The sequence below is a fragment of the Lacerta agilis genome, chromosome 12, assembly GCF_009819535.1.
Source record: "Lacerta agilis isolate rLacAgi1 chromosome 12, rLacAgi1.pri, whole genome shotgun sequence".
NCBI classification, from domain to species: domain Eukaryota; kingdom Metazoa; phylum Chordata; class Lepidosauria; order Squamata; family Lacertidae; genus Lacerta; species Lacerta agilis.
In genome coordinates, this window is record NC_046323.1 from 54359804 (window position 1) to 54377119 (window position 17316).

Below are 17316 nucleotides of genomic sequence, written 5' to 3' on the forward strand. Positions count from 1 at the left end.
ATTTGTGCAGTGCTCAAACTTCTAGCATAAAATAAGACCATGAAGTACTTTCAGCTTCACTCTCGGAAATACACCACTTGTTGGGATCAACTGTCGTCTTGGGTGCCCTCCTTAGAACAGCCGAGAAAATAGACACCTTGTGATTCACTCTGGCTTGGCCCACCCCAAGAAGGACGTGGTGTGCTCAGTGCACCCATTCAGAATGTCCCCTTCCATTTGAGAAACAGAAATGTTGGCTTTCAAGTTTAAAGTCAAGGGACTGCTTCAGTGAGACAGCTTCCTAACAGCACCCAGAGCCAGCTCACTGGAGATACTGGCCCACCCATGACTTGCGAAATAATCATTTGACTGTCACCTTCCTCTTGTCCCCAGGCTAATGATGCCGCTTTGGGCAAAGGGCTCCCACTAGCTCACCTTTCCCCTCACTGTGAAAATTAACACTAAAGGTAAGAGAAATTATTAAAAACCTATCCCCCGACCCAACTATTTAAATTTCAAAAAAGCAGACTCAATTGTTCTAAAGGACATAAATGGTTTCATGAATTAAATTATCGAGTTCCTGTCAATTGAAATGCAGAGAAGACAGCAAGATACTTAAAAAGTGGCCTCTTGACTTGGAAGCATGAAAGGAGAGTGAGAGCACAGCCTGCCCACCTATTCTTTCCGATTAAGGTTGAACCAATGGCTTAGCAAGAAGAAATAACATACCCAATTCATATTAGGCAGGGCTGCTTCAGCTCAGCGTTTGTTACCCAAAGTGTACAACCAAGATGAAAAGAATTCCTGACTGAAGCATGAAAGGATTTCAAATCCAAGATTTAGCACCTGAGCCAGGCTTGTGAGATAAAGCCTGAATATTGACTACTGCATTCTATCCAAAGCAGACATGTTACGGTGGGGTAGGGGTTGTCGATCGTTTATTCGCCCACGGACACATTCGCAAACTGGAGAAAATGTGGTGATCTCCATGTGAGCATGGGACACAGCCGTAATCACTTGTGCACTGCAACCACACTCACTTCTCTCCCTGGCAGCTACTAGGCTGGGGGAAAATGTTTTTGCTTTTCTTCAAAACTAATCGGGGTATTTTCCTTGGGGGGGGGCGGGCGGCAGCTAGAGATAACCGTCCCTTCCCAGCTCTAAACTCCAGGATGGTACACCCCCCCCCCCGCCAATATACACACATAATGATTAGTCTTGAAAAAAGTCTTCCATTAAAGCCAAGAGATTTCTTCCCAAGCTAATTTCAGAGGCAGTGGTCACGGGGGGACGGGACGTAAACTGTCACCTCCCCAGTTGTATCACCTCTGCAGTAGTTAGACTTGGAGAAGCTTTCTACCGGTTGCAAAAGGGGTGTGTAGGAGTGTGTGTGTGTGTGTGTGTGTGTGTGTTGAGGACGGAAGGGGCAATCCTTTCCCCTCCAGCTGCAATTCCCCCCTCTTCTGCCCTAGAAATCACCCCTGAATTGGAAGTCACTTCCAACTTGCAATAGGAATTATTTCCCAAGCCTAACTTAAGTTCGGAAATAGGCTGTTTTCAGGATTCGTTTGTTACAGCCCAGGAGGGGAGAGTTAAGCCTCCACTTTTTACTGGCTATAACAGAAAGCCCTTTCAAGCCTAATTTCAGTGGCGGCGGGTAGGGAGCAAAGGGAAAGCCCTTGTGGGTGGCACGTTGGCAACTCATGCTATGGGGAAGTACGCCTTCGTTACAGCTTAATTTATGAGACATGCCTGGAACTACAGGGGAAGCACTTTAAACCCTGTGCGCAGCTGGGAGTGTGAAGCTGCGGCTTCCTACCTGGCTTGGAGTCCTGGGAGACGTCGGCGTCCTGCTCCTTTTCTGCATTTTTCTCCTCGTCTCCTTCCTGTGCCTTGTTTCCATCCCCAAGTTCATGGTCCCCTTTGTTTTCAATCTACAGCGTATGAAAAGTGGGGGAGGCGTACTGTAATTAAACAGCTCGGGGAAACGAAATTTTAAGGTTTCCCCCGGGGGGGGGGGTTTGGAATATTCATCTTGACAACCGTAGTTACTGAGCAGGAAACAAATAACTGCAGAAGTACAGACACAGCAGCCCATGAAAATAAATGAGAGCTTTCCTGAAGAACACCGGTGCATTAGAAACAACAAGTGTTCGCTTAAAAAATAGAAACAGCAAGGGATGTCATACAAAAAAAAAAAAGTAGGAGAAGGCAATTGGTTCCTTATTTACTCTTGACCGATTCTAAAGCTTCAAACTAGAAAAGCCAGCTTATGAGTCTTCAGTGAATACTCTTGGCTTCCGTTTCTCTATGTGTTATCCACTGGCCAAAGCAGTACCAAATATAATGCACTGAAATGCAATGAAGGCATTCCACATCAACCACATCCACACATACTGAATTATCAAACTCAAAAAGGCTCCTATTATTTTAGACTGGTACTTGTTATTTTCTCCTGCCCACCTAGCAGTTCGAAAGCACATCAAAGTGCAAGTAGATAAACAGGTACCGCTCCGGCGGGAAGGTAAACGGCATTTCCGTGCGCTGCTCTGGTTCGCCAGAAGCGGCTTAGTCATGCTGGCCACATGACCCGGAAAAACTGTCTGCGGACCAACGGCAGCTCCCTCGGCCAGTAAAGTGAGATGAGCACCGCAACCCCAGAGTCATCCGCGACTGGACCTAATGGTCAGGGGTCCCTTTACCTTTACCTGTTCTTTTAACTGTTTCTCTCTGCAACCACCTCTGAATATGAGAACACAACCTAAACAGTGTAGGGTCACTAATGCAGCAAAGACCAGCTCCCTGCTTGAAATCTGGAGGGTGGCAACATGAGAATGGGCCTTTTCTGCAGTAGCTTCCCGTTTGTGCAATGCTCTCCCTGCAAGGAGGCTCGCCTGCCACCTTTCATTAGACACCTTTTCATGCCAGGAGGAAACATTCCTCTTCAGCAAGACCTTTGATTAATTAACATCCTATTTCCTTTCAAATGTGTTTGAGGGAGGGGATGGGTTATTGGTTTGTTTTGTTCTTGTTTCGTTTTTTAAAATGTATTTTGTGATTTTAATATTGTGCTTTTATGCTGTGGGCCAACGTGAGATCTTCGGATGAAGGGCAGTATACAAGTTTAATTAGTAACAGTAATAATAGTAATAGTAAAAAATAAAAAAAAATCCTTCCAGTAGCACCTTAGAGACCAACTAAGTTTGTTCTTGGTATGAGCTTTCGTGTGCATGCACACTTCACACGAAAGCTCATACCAAGAACAAACTTAGTTGGTCTCTAAGATGCTACTGGAAGGAATTTTATTTTATTTTTTATTTTGTTTTGACTATGGCAGACCAACACAGCTACCTACCTGTAATAGTATCAGTAGTAATGGTGATGATGTAAAGGTAAAGGTAAAGGTGTACTGGACCTAAAACTGACCCCAAATATTCCCTTCGAACAACGAAAAAGCATAGTGGGGGAAAACAACATCCAATGAAAAAAATCCCATACTGGAAGTCCAAACTGGCAGATTTCATTGACTGCATTTGCATAGTTTAACCCAGCCTTCGCCAGTCTGGTGCTACCCAGACGTTTTGTACTATCATTTCCATAAGTCCCAACTAGAGTGCAGTCTGACTGGGGCTGATGGGAGTTGTAGTCCAAAACAGCTGCACAGCACCATGTTGACGAAGGCTGATTTAGCTCAATATGCATAGGCACCTGTCTGCTCTGTAGCAGATGTAAACAAAATAATCCTGTGTTTACATAGGCATTCCTCTGATCTTCCTACTCAAGTCTCCTGCTTTAAGTTAGCAATATGTTTTAAAGGGATTGTTTTATTACATATGTTTATATTTTAATGCTTGTGCAATTGGTTTTTATACCTAAAACCGCTTAGAGGTGTTTTTTTAAAAAAAAAAAAAACCCCAATGAACCTATGAATAAACTTTATGATACAAATAAAAATAGAAGCCGATTTTTGCATTAAGCAGTAAATAAATTAATAAATAAATAATTTTGATTTAGGTAGAAAACAAGACGTTTTCTTAAAATAGGTGTAAACAAACTGAGCTTGTGAAGATGGGACTTTATTTTCATTCAGAGGCTTCTGTATTATTATTAATAATAATAATTCATACTCATAAAATGCTTGAAGCACTGCACGATTTAAAAAAATTGCATTTGAAGCAGTCAGACCTTAACTTTTTCTGCCTGTGGTCCATCTGTCTCTGTCTCCATTTTCTCTTCTTCAGCTCCATCTGTAAGGCAGAACAATTAACACTTAATACAAAGCTGACCGTGTGGCAACAGGAACAGTTATTGATAACCCATCAGAGGACTAATGGAAGTCTCTCGTTTTGTTTTTCGGAGCACTTTCACAAAGCATCATCACGTTGAACAAGGCGATCGCAGCTCAATCCCTGCTGGCCATGGGTAATCAAACCTTCAAATCAGATCAGCATTACGAGTCATCCTGTCCCAGGAATCAATGCTCCTCTGCCCACCCTTGGCCTGAGAATACACGGGTAGGCCTGTGCTACATATGCATATATATGTATAGAGATTGCTTTCACTTGCTTTCCAGAAGAGCAGATTGACTGGTCCACTGATTAGAGAGTAACGACCATCAAATCTAGAGGGTCTTACATCTAAGCAGATCTGCATAGGAGTAAAAACAAAATCGAAAATTCTTTCTAGTAGCACCTTAGAGACCAACTGAGTTAGTTGCTGGTATGAGCTTTCGTGTGCATGCACACTTCTTCAGATACACTGAAACAGAAGTCACCAGATCCTTAAATATAGTGGGGAGGGGTATTACTCAGAAGGGTGGTGGGAATGGGTGATAGGCTGATAAGTGTGGAAAACCTGTTGACCACTCTAAAGGGCTGCAATTAGTCTTGCAGGGAAAGGCAAGGGGTGAGATGGCTAAAGATAGCTTTGTTATGTATAATGAGATAAGAATCCAATGTCTTTGTTCAAACCAGGTTTCTCCATGGTTTTAAGTTTGGTGATTAGTTGCAATTCAGCCACTTCTCTTTCCAGTCTATTTCTGAAATTTCTTTGTATTAAGACAGCTACTTTGAGATCTTTTATAGAATGTCCTGGGAGATTGAAGTGTTCTCCTACTGGTTTCTCTGTCTTGTGATTCCTGATATCAGATTTATGTCCATTTATCCTTTGGCGTAGGGTTTGGCCTGTTTGTCCAATATAGAGAGCTGAAGGGCACTGTTGGCATTTGATTGCATACACAATGTTGGAAAATGAGCAATTAAATAGTCCTGAGATGGTGTGTTTGATGTTGTTGGGACCAGTAATGGTGTTATCCGGGTTTATGTGGCAGCAAAGTTGGCATCTGTAACTGCATAGGAGTAGGAAGTCTAATCTAAGGCAGACACAATGAAAACGGAAGCAGCAAAGCCTTTATTCCAGGCTACCTGATCCAGAACACTTTCGCCTCTGGCTCCACCCCCAAACAACAGGAAAAGGATTGCCCATCCCTACTCTAGAGAGATCCTGTGACACGGATCGGATCGTGCTCTCAGAAGCCAGCCACTCTCTGAAAATTAACTCTTCCCTGCGGTGGGTTAATTCTCCACAAACTCCTCTCTGTAAGCTCAATGGCAAGCACGGGTGGCGACATTTCTGACGGATTGCTCCAAATATAATTGAGGCACGGAAATAACGTGTGGAACATGGCGATACGGTCTTGCAACAGTTCCTAAAACATGTGTTCCTAAACATCCGATTCCTGGAAGCCTGGGGTAAGCTACAGGGACCCATAATTATTCTTCCGAAGCATCAGGTTCCGGCTTCTGTTGAGAGACTTGGATGCAGAAACCCAACTCTGGCAATGAGAATAGATTAAGCAAATTAAGTGCGTTTATGCACATTTTCTTAATTGCCATAATTTATGGGCCCAGGATTGAATGTCTTGGCGCAGGGTAAACAGTCCTAAGTAATTGCCACTCAACACCTCCACACAGCCTGTAAAACAAGTTAATTAGATATATAAAACTCTCACAGCGATCAATTAGAAGAGCATCTTAAGGCAAAGACTTGTTAGTGGGTATTTTAGCAAAGCTTCCCTTTGCCCGTCCCACTGTGTTTATAAGGAGGTTTCATATTATGCTTGTAACAGGATATGAAGCGCCTGTGAAAACTTGCCCCCTGCCCCCGGGGATCCCCAGCCATTCCACTGGGGCCTCTATGCCTTTTCAAGCTCTTAAAAAGGCTCCCTTTATATCCTTATTTCCACAGTTGCTCCAGCCAGCTGGCACTCCTTAGCAAGAGTCTGTGGCTTGCTTTCCCTCTTCCCCAGGTGGAAGCTGCTCACTCACCCAGTGGCTACTAAATCCTCTCGCACAAAACCACATGCCAAGACAGAGGACAACCCACACTGGGCCACGACGACACTCTGATCAAATACACCTCCTGTTTGCTGAGGCACTTCACTCTCAACTTTTTGAGTACTGTGCTTTTCCGCAAATCCCTTCCTTCCTGAGGCTCTTTCAGTGCTGACTGACTCTCTGCTAAACTCTCATCCGTCTCAAGCACTCCCTGTCTCCCCTCATCCCTGCCTTCTGGATAAAGATTGGGCAATTCTGCTTTAGCCCTTAAAGACAAAAGTACCTTGTCATCATTAGCCAATCCCCTACGGATCCACCCGTTGCTGGCCTTCCTCAGCTGCAGAAGCACATGCAGGGGAGAGAATGCTGGAACCATCAGGGACAAGCTATTCCACCTGCCTCGCCCCATCCCCTACCTGAGGGAAGGTGTTTTTTTTCTATTTTGGATGTTCCCTATTTTATTTGCAGGTAGGTAGCAGTGTTGGTCTGCCATAGTCAAAACAAAATAAAATAAAAAATTCCTTCCAGTAGCACCTTAGAGACCAACTAAGTTTGTTCTTGTTATGAGCTTTCGTGTGCATGCACACTTCTTCAGATACACTGAAATGGAAGTCACCAGACCCTAAATATAGTGAGGGAGTGGGGAGGGGTATTACTCAGAAGGGTGGTGGGAATGGGTGATCAGCTGATAGCTGTGGAAAACCTGTTGCCGACTTAAATTAGTCTACAGGGAAAGGCAAGGGGTGAGATGGCTAAAGATAGCTTTGTCATGTATAATTAGATAAGAATCCAATGTCTTTGTCCAGACCAGGTTTCTCCATGGTTTTAAGTTTGGTGATTAGTTGCAATTCAGCCACTTCTCTTTCCAGTCTATTTCTGAAATTCCTTTGTATTAAGACAGCCACTTTGAGATCTTTTATAGGATGTCCTGGGAGATTGAAGTGTTCTCCTACTGGTTTCTCTGTCTTGTGATTCCTGATATCAGATTTATGTCCATTTATCCTTTGGCGTAGGGTTTGGCCAGCTTGTCCAATATAGAGAGCTGAAGGGCACTGTTGGCATTTGATTGTTAGGCATTGTTTCGGTGTTTACTAACATGAGGTGTCTGTCTGCCCTATTTACATTAGCGGCAATGTTTTGCTTAAATTGTGCTCTGTTTGCATTATCCTGAAATATGGATTCTATTTACTCGTTTATTCTGCATGTTGTGAGCCACTTTAAGAATGCACCTACCTACCATGGGAAAGTGGCGTGCAAATGAAAACATGATGAGGACATGCACAAAGGAAGAGGAGCTTTCCAGGGGGTTGGGCTAGATGACCCCTGGGTCCCTTCCAACTCTAAGATTCTATGATTCAACCCTCTAGCTGTATTTACAGCAGGAGAGATGCCTGCTGCAAAAAGACTACCCCAAGGCCACCGCCTAGGGTTGCTTGGCAGTGCAGCTGGCTTCAAATAAAAAAAAAAAAAAACCCATAAACCCCACATATGCTGCCTTGAACAACTTGGGAGGATGAGGGCACAGTAGAGGCCCTGAAGTGAGGTTTTCAGCAATGCAAAACATCCGATCTGAGCAGATGTAGAGCTGCATCCATTGCAGCTGAAGCCTGCCACGCTCCATGGAAACAAATTTGCCGGCTATTCATTTCCCTTCCTAATAGAAAGCTGGAAGCTCATTGAAAGCCTCAGGTATTGAACAGCCACTGGGAGCTCCGCATCCAGGGAGGGGAAAATGGATTAGCGTCTAGTCTTCCAAGGCAGAACAAGCTAAGCTGCAAGGAAAGGAAGAAAATAAAAGATTTTGTGGCTCTGCATGGGCACACTCACTAAATAAAACAGAGGGAATAAGGAAGAGACAAAACCAATCCTGAAAAGGCTCATAAAACCTTTCAAAAAATGGTTGGAAAGGCCAATGTGTACAGCCATGTTTATCGTAAGAATAGATGAACAGTCTACTAGATTAGGCCCATCTAGTCCTGTTCTCGCAAGAGCCAACCAGGGAGCAGAACCTGAGCACGAGAACCCTCTCTCATTCTGCGGTTACCAGCAACTGGTATCCGGAAGCACTGCTGCCTCCAGACGTGGAGGTAGAACACAGCCATTCTGGCTAGTAGCCATTGATAGCCCTCTCCTCCTCAAGGAGTTTGTCTGTTCCTCTTTTGAAGCCATCCCAGTTGATAGCCATGACTGCCTCCTGGGAGAGCGAGTTCCACAGTTTGATTGTGCACTGCTTGAGTAAATACAGTGGTAGCTTGGTTCTCGAACTTAATCCGTTCCGGGAGTCCGTTTGACTCCCGAAACTGTTCGAAAACCAAGACACAGCTTCCGATTGGCTGCAGGAGCTTCCTGCACTTAAGCGGAAGCTGCACTGGACGTTCGACATCCGAAAAATGTTCGCAAACTGGAACACTTACTTCCGGGTTCGCGGCGTTTGGGAGCCGATTTGTTCGGGAGCCAAACTGTTCGAGTACCAAGGTACCACTGTACTTTTATCTTTTATCTGTCCTAGATGTATCAAATTATAAGTAAAGTTATTACCCGAGAGCTTCCAAATATGAAATTCTCCTTTCTTTCACCTGTCCCTGCAAAGATCACAAAAAATGCTGCCAACTATTTCTGCTCATGACTTCATGGACACACCACATTCAATATACATGGAGATGCATATTCTTCCCGTCACCGACTGCCAAGCAAAAATGGAATGTGATGTAAGGCACAAAATAGCCCACCCCGGTCTGGTTTGTCTGGAACACATATGAGCAGGGTTTGATGCTCTCTCAAGCTAGAGGACAGCTGGGCACTTGGGGCAGTGGGGAGGGGCCAAGACCTAAGTCAATTAATGCACACTCACCTGGCCAGACAAAAGCACCACCATGCAACTGTAAATTTTGCATATTCTTATTTGCTTGGCAAAAAATGGCCTAAAATTAAGTAGCGCTAGAGCTTCTGAAGAAGCCAGGCCCTCCCAAATGGTACATTTGTTACTGCATCGCATGTTCGGGGGGCCCAACAGATGCACTAAAATCTTAAAGGGTTGGGGGCAGGCATGACTGAGATGCCCTTGATCAAGATAGCACCAATGGGTTTCCATGTGTATCTCCCCAGCCCACCTTGCCCGTGTCTACACAATAAGGAGTCAGTTCTGGCAGCAGCCTGCTGGGGAACTGGGTGGCAGTGGCAGCAGCAGCCAAGCGCAACCCTGAGATGCTGCATTTGAAGCCTCCAGTAAGTCCTAAGAACCAGTGAACAATGCGAGTGAGGATTTCTCCACTCTTTCAACACGAAGACATGGGAATGACAAAATATTTCGCTTAACCTTAGGGTTTCTTCATACCTTATGCAGTGGCATTTTCTCAGCTACCTGCACGATTGCACATTTGCCGTGGGTGCGCACTTGTTACATGTAAATGTGTGATGTGACCCACGGTCTACGCTGCCCATCATGGCTCTGCTAAATGATTCAGGGATGGGCCCTGGGACTACCAGCTAACGCTGCCAACACAGTTGCTCATGCTGCTGCAGTTTAAGGCTCAGCTACAGTAATTACTACTGAGGGATCACCCCCCCCCCCAGGAAGCATTTCTAGCAGTCTAGAGCAATAATGTTTTAAATCCAACCCTTCTGGTTTTACCTGCCCAAATATATAAACAGTATTTTCGGCAGGCATATACCATGCAACTTTGCTGTTGCACATTTGTAAACCCCCCCCAACCCTGCAAAAAAAAGCGGAGGTCTTCTTCGCCTTGCACCCTCTGGTGAAAAGCTGTTTCAGAGCAGAGGCGCTGCAGACCGGCGAGTGACCCAATTCAATTTTGCCAAGCCACTCCCCCACAGAGAGCCATCTGCTCCTGCCCTAATTTATTCCATTAGTCACAGATCAATACAAATCACATTAACTGGCTAACATTAACTGCAAAAAATCCAGTTCATTTCTCTCATTCAGAAATAATCTGCATCTCACGTTTTATTCTCTGGGCCAAGGAAAGGCTTCAAATTCTGTTATCGGCCGCTAGTGAGCGAAAAGGGAAAACATGTGGCTTTTACTTATGTTTCTGCTGTCCTTGCTGTAATTTTGCACGCTGCACACCCATTTACTGTATTTTTAATGGAAGGAGGGTCTCTAAATATTTCAAATAATAATAATAATATTCAGCACTCAATACAAAAGAGCCCTCCCTATTCAGGTGCTTGTTCCTCCATCTGATGTTAATCATGTGGAGAACAGTGGGGATAGCTGGCCTTGATAGTGGATGGCCGCCTGTAAGAGATAACCAATTATACAACCTTCCATAGACATCTGAAGGCAGCCTTGTATCGGGAAGCTTTTCATGTCTGCTGTATTGTGCGCTCTTTCATATTTTGTTGGAAGCTGCCCAGAGTGGTTGGGGCAACCCAGTTATATGGGTTGCGTACAAGCAATAAATAATTATTATTAATATTATCATCATCTCCACTTAAAAGCACAGAACTCAGCAGAGCCAGGAAAAAAAAAAACCTCGCCCTGGTCTGGTTCTCTGCAAGGAAGTTCCAGATCTATTGGAGCAGAGTATTTGCCAGGTAGCCATGAAGCTAATCACAACCTCAGGTATTTACCTGGATCCTGTAAGGCACATAGAAAGGACACAGAAGGGAAACAAAGCATAAGGACCGCTCCTGAGATGTTCACAAGGGTGTGGAACCTTGAGATTCGAGTTCAAGTGTCAATGCTTGACATTACTGCAGCCTGACTGAAATTCCCTGTTCTCAAGAGACTGGGGCAACGTGTGGTACTGTTGCTGCTATCATATGTAATTGTGGGAAGGAAGATTACTGTAAACCCTGTGGGTGCTGAAGGTTGATGGGTATAGGAGGAAGGGAAGAGCAGGAGTCTAGGAAAATTAAGTTTCAATAGACAAAATTGTTGAGACACTACAGTTCAGCCAAACTGAGTGCTCCTCTGTACCTTGAGTGGCATTGCCTGCAGAAACGTTAAAGTAGGTAACGTAACCTACAAACGTAACAGTGTGCTGCAGACTAAGCACTGTGGCATTTTGGTCTTAGCAGGAGGCTGAATCAAAGGATGTATTCACCATGGTGCTCAGTAATTATATTTTGACAAAGCTGTAAAATTCTGCTTTATTGTGTATGCAGAAAATGGAAGGAACTATGCCCTAATTACTCTCAAGTCTCACACCAGAAGCAGTATCTCTCACTCAAGGACTGGTTTCCATTGTGTTGTACAATCTGCTTAAATGTAGGAATTATCAAGATGACCCCTAATTTACTGTTTCCTGAACTTGCTCCTGCCACATACCGATCTATCCTGGTGTGGCATTTCGATCATTATTCCAAATGGGGAGAATGATATTCAATCTCCAAGCATAAAACCAAACGCCTCATATTGTAAACGACTTTCTGGGAAATAAATAAGGCAGTCCAAAGCTTCTGGCACTTCCGACACACTTTTGACACCCCACAGATTCTCAACAATTGTATCAGGCATAATTCCAACTCCCCCGTCAAGATCAAACATTTCATTTTTCTTGAGTTCATGAACGATGCAGGCAATAATGATTACAGAGTACGAGCTGTCATGTGACTCTCAAGAGTCACAATTACATATTGGTCTTCTTCACCGCTCAATGACCAAAAAAAAATGGTGGCTTATGTTAACAACCCAATCTCTTATTCTGCCTGCTCCCCCCCTACCCCCACCCAAAATAAAGCAAGTCGTGTTCCACTATACCTTTTCCCTTAGTTACGATTACCTTTGGTTGACATAAACACAAATCAGAGACAAGCATGATGGGCAGGAGCACCGGAAGGCAACCCCCTAGGGACATACCAAGTTTCTCTGGCTCATCTGGAGCCGTTCCAGCAATGCAGCTGCTCTCTAGTCCGTAAGTGGGATCCACTTTTCCAGAGACTCTGGCTGCCTCCTGCACCTTCTTGACATGGGCCTCAACCAGTTCCAGTGGGACTTCCTCTCGGACCCTGGAAAATTCCTCTGCAAAAAAAGTAAAAACAACAAAGCTTAGAAGTTTGTTTTGGGGTGGGGGGGTTTTCAAAGTCATGTACCAACAGAACAGGTAACCCTGCTGGGTGATCTGATTGCACATTTTACACTATTGCAGTTACTCCTGTTTATTGGACATTTAGCAAGGGAGCTGTGAGTCACAAAGCCAAGAGCGGAGTGGGAGAAGGGGACAAAGGGAGCTGACAGCAGGACAGGCCAATGAAAGGCAGAACAAAGGGAGATGTGGCAAGAGACAAGAGGACCCCAAAATTAATGGCCAAAAATCTCAGAGCACAAAGCAGCACCTGCCTTGAGAGAGGAGCCATGAAAAAGAGACATAAAAAGGAAGGTAATTTTAGCGCCAGCACTTTGAATTGACTGATCAGGAAAGATGACATGCAGAGAAGCCTTTTGGGGAAGCTGCCTGCGGAATGGAAAAGGCAATTTTGGAGTTATTTTAAAAATGCACTACTCACACACACACTAAACTCTAATGCACACATTGCCATTGTGCGGCAATTAATAATACAAGGGCTGTTTTATTCAGAAATCTTGAGAGCATCTTGGACAGCGTCTTGGGAAGAGCTGCATGAAGATGAAACCAAGAATGGGAGCAGACAGCAGAACCTGAAGCGTTCGTAATAGGTTAGCAAGGCCCTTTTGAAGTTATATGTTGAGCTACACAAATGACAAATTAATGCTCGGCATTTAGGTACCACTTGGCTTAGGCAGTGCTTTACTAACATTAACCAATTAAAGGTAAGTGACAGCAGGCAGCAGACTGCAGAAAAGATGAAAGCAGGTTTCAATTTGCTTCTCTGGGCAGGTTTGCCAGCCTGTGTGCAGAATGCCCCCCCCCCAAACCACCCTTCTAAATACCAGCATCTTTCCAGGCGGTGCTTAAGTAGTTTTGGTGAATTTACGACAGATCAACCAAGGAGACGGTGGAGGATTTTCTTTAAGGCTAAGTCAGCACCAAGCAAGAAATTAAGACCTTCTCAGACAAGATTGAACTGGAAAGGGGGTGGGGAGAGAAGGTGACTCCATACCTAAAGCTGCTTTAGCTGCAGCAGACGCCACCCGGGGATCCACGACAGATGCCAGAAAAGCCACAGTGCTCATCACTGGGTTTCCAGACTGGCTGAAAGGCACAGGCTGGTAAGCCAAGGGGCCCAGCGAGGCATCGGAGTTCTCCAAGTAAGGATCTTCGATGGGAAGCCTCAGGAAATGGAGGATGCACTCGTCCTGAGTGCGGCTTCCGACATGCTCAGAAACTTTATTCCAGTCATCTTTGTACATCTCCAACGCCTTAAAAACAAAGGGGGAAATCAACTTTTAAAGAGACACAGTGCAAAAGCAGTTGGTTCACAAATTTGGTAACCGAAATGTGTACCATGAGAACAGCAGGAACTGAACATCTGTTCAGGTAACAGAAACAATTTGTGGTCCTGTTGAGATTAGAAGCGGCTTTTGGGAAGCTGTGGGGAGGTTTGGCTACATGTGACCACTCTTTTAAAAGAAATATTTTGATAAGATTTTTGTTAACGTCTTTCAATAAAGGTAAATAACAGCAAATGTGTGTAAAAAGAACAAATTTGAGGAGCTGAGAAATTCTAAGATTGTTTATTTCAGAAAAGGTGAGTTACAAGACCTGAAAAGCAAGTGTCAAACGTGATTACACTGGACCAAAACAACATACATTCTGCAATTTGTTTGACAGCAGGATCCTTCTATTGTATGAGATAAATGGGAGCCTTCTTTCAGTATAGCAAGCAGTCAGAGAAAGGCCAGACCATTGGAGACAAGTGTTTATGGTGTAAGCTTGCCCCTAGGTACCATCCTCCAGTCTTTGGTGCCGCTGGGCCACCACTGCTATTTTTGAACTTTCCTAGTGGCAAAAAATGTCCAAGCGGCAGCCACCCCTTCCTTCTACAACATTGACTCTGAAAAATCAAGAAGGTAGCCAAGTGCTGCCATTTAGATCCTCTGACCTCAGAAACATGCCTAAAATTTTGGCTGCATTATTGGTATGGTATCTTCCATTCAAGTTCCCCACCCATATATTTCCTTGAACACAGAAACAAAATTCAGCAAAGTAAGGCCTACAGTCGCCTAGCATTTCAGCTTTGGATCTGAGAGTTGCTACTTCAAAACACACTGGCAACCAGCATGTGGCTATACCTTCTCTAGAACGAGGCCAAGTGGTGTCCATCATCGTGGCTGTTGCTAATCTGACTCCAAACTCTCTCCTCCTTCCCTGGCCACTTCCAGTCCCACAACCTGCCCCTTGACCTTGCCTCACTGGTCTTTTCACCAATTTCTCTACTATAATCTTTCCTATCGCCTTTCAAATGCATTGCAAGTCTCACCTGCCATCTCTCTTCCTTTGAGCAACCGAGGCCCCTGCAGCCCTTTCTGCCTTCCATCTCTCTTTACCCACCTCCAACCTGGTTTACAATTACTTCTAACCTACTAGTCCATGCTACAGCGTCATCTCTTGCCAAGATTATTATTATTAACATATTATATGTGTCCTTCCTTCCTCTCTTGGGTTGATTCATATTGGCTCATCTAAATTGTCCCCGCCCCTTTCAGACTGTTCTCTTTATTTGCTGGGTTCTAAGCTTTGTATGACCGAATTATCTCTTCCAGCTTGTGTTTTCTCCAAATTCTGGAACTATGGCATCTAAAATAAGTTGTAGATTTTAATGTTAAGTATCTGGAGGAAGGCAGAATTGGCAGGTGGAGATATCCGGTTTCTACTTCTCACCTGAAATGCAGCAGATCTGTTTCTAGAGCATGTTGAAAAGGGAAAGTGAGCTGATTGTCCTTAAGGTGAGGGAGGGTACCAAGGAGAATAGTGTAGTGCAAACACTTTGATTTTTATGGAAATATTGCACAAAATGATTACAATTTTTTTAAAAAAAGGAAAGGCAGCATACCTTTCAAATGTCCTGGAGGGTACAAATAATTAAAACGGGTTCTCTTTCTCTGGAGAGAAACATGACCTCCAAGTCTTCTCTCCCATATGGAGAATAACAACCCAAAAATTTATATGAAAGCAGCTGCTGACAATTTGATTACCTGAGCTGTCCTATATCAGCCATTGTGTCAACTGTTGTACAAAATCCAATGTCACCTTGCTCATTCCAAATGGAAACAGCCAGACTTGTTCTGCTATCACAAGACACAATTCAAGTTACAGGGACCAGAAGTCCATAATAAAGACACCCAGGTTTCGCAACTGGAACAAATCAGGCATATATCTGTGTGCTGTGTGTCACTGGCATGAGTTCCCCGGAGATTTATTTGCTGCATTTGGGATTTGGTGTTCTCTTCTGGAAAGGCCAGGGCAGGGGATGCTTTTTACAACATGTGGTAGCAAAACGTACACTTAGTCAGCAGCTGCAGCCAACCCCAATTTCTTCACTAATACACCCGCAGGATACAAACGTTAGAGAACATGTTTGTTGCCATTATGCTTTACACCTACACTACACAATGTGTGAAGCAGCTCCAAGAAGGAAGAAATGTGTGAATGGAGCTAAAAAACAACTGACGCTGTAAATGCAAAGAGTCAGGGACTAGAAGCAGCAGCTGGGAAAGAACTGGCTTCTGTGCCAAATCACATTTAATCTAAGTTTTTAACAACTACAGATACAACATGTTCTCGGGTTTAGGCAGTAACCAGGAAAGCCTGAAAGGCAAAGGATGCTGTAGAGGTCACAAACTGAGTAGGGGGCTTCCAAGAATCTGCTCCACCTGGATTCCACTCTGCGCTGCACTAATTCTAACTGGGCACATAAATGTTTCCCCCCCCATGGCAACCTTGATTTCCGTTTGTTTCAGCTGTCTTGCTGCTTAGAAGAAAGCCAGTAACATTTCCTTTTGTGTTCTGTGGAATTTAACATGTATGTAACGCAACTTCATTTATCTGCCTGCTGAGATCTGACAGTGATTAACCTGCAGGGAGGGGGGGAAACCGACTCCGCGCCAAAGAGATCCAGGGCCGGCAGGCAAGAGACAACTTGGATATTTATTTTTTTGAAGCTTGTGACATATGCACTTCCTCAAAGGCACTCTAAGAATTTATAAAGGACGTGCTTCATCTATTGGAGGTTGAAATTCAAACTGATATCCGCTTCGCTGCTTTATCTGGATGTTAAAAAGTGTGAAAGAAAGAGGGGAAAGCAATTGTGTCTAGAGAGCTAAATTATAGCACAGACTCAGGGCTCTCTCCCTGTCAAAAATGAATTAGCAAGATGGTCCTCCTATGAATTAGCAGCTCAGAAGCTTTCTTGCTGCCTTGCATAGCAACAGTTCAGTTTTACCCAAGTGTCACTGATATCATTGTCACCTCCTTTCAAATATGGACGCATAAGATCAACTGACACCTCTGGGCTCCAAATAAACCACATTACTGTATCTTTCTGGAAATCGCTGTTTCGGGCTATTCGCACTATTAACGGCAATGAAAGTGTAAGATATGCTGCCGCTGCAAATAACCTTATCAACACCACTGCTTTACGCAATCAGACACCGTAAGGTGCATTAAACGACATTATTTTACAGACTGCATCCCAGTCCTGATAAGCAATGCAGTGCCAACCTCATCATCCTGAGGTAACACAGATGTTTTCATCTAAAATGGACCTCTGTGTGGAAGCAGAATTCTGTTGTGGTGCCCCATCCAATGACAGTGTTCCCGCTACATATACAAGAAATCAGGGAGAGACACTGAGGGCACCATTTATAAGACGGAACCTGCCTCCCCCTTTTGCTAGTAGCCTAACATCCGCACTGCTATTAAGGGGGGAGCTTTACTGAAGGCCTTGCTACCTTACCACGAGGGAACAGGTGGCATGTGGAGACAGCAGTGGCCGGATTGGTGACTGTTCAGTTGCAGGTGGTTGTGTGTTCCCTCCCTACGCAACTCAGGTCCAAGTTATACTACTAAACTCCTCTTCAGGAAAGGGTGGGGTGGTTTCCTAAGCAAGAGGGGAAAAG

At 44.3% G+C, this 17316-nt stretch overlaps 1 protein-coding gene across 2 annotated transcripts in view; it reads right to left on the reverse strand.

Moving 5' to 3' along the window:
* Positions 1 to 17316, reverse strand: part of SMARCC1 (SWI/SNF related, matrix associated, actin dependent regulator of chromatin subfamily c member 1) — an 89748-nt gene that overhangs the window by 26821 nt on the left and 45611 nt on the right. For both annotated transcript variants that reach the window (XM_033166150.1, XM_033166149.1), the window contains 4 exons: positions 13359 to 13617; positions 12139 to 12300; positions 4165 to 4226; positions 1799 to 1913 (listed from right to left, as the gene is read on the reverse strand). In XM_033166150.1, the coding sequence (XP_033022041.1) occupies positions 1799 to 1913; positions 4165 to 4226; positions 12139 to 12300; positions 13359 to 13617 (598 nt within the window). The remainder of the gene's footprint in view (positions 1 to 1798; positions 1914 to 4164; positions 4227 to 12138; positions 12301 to 13358; positions 13618 to 17316) is intronic.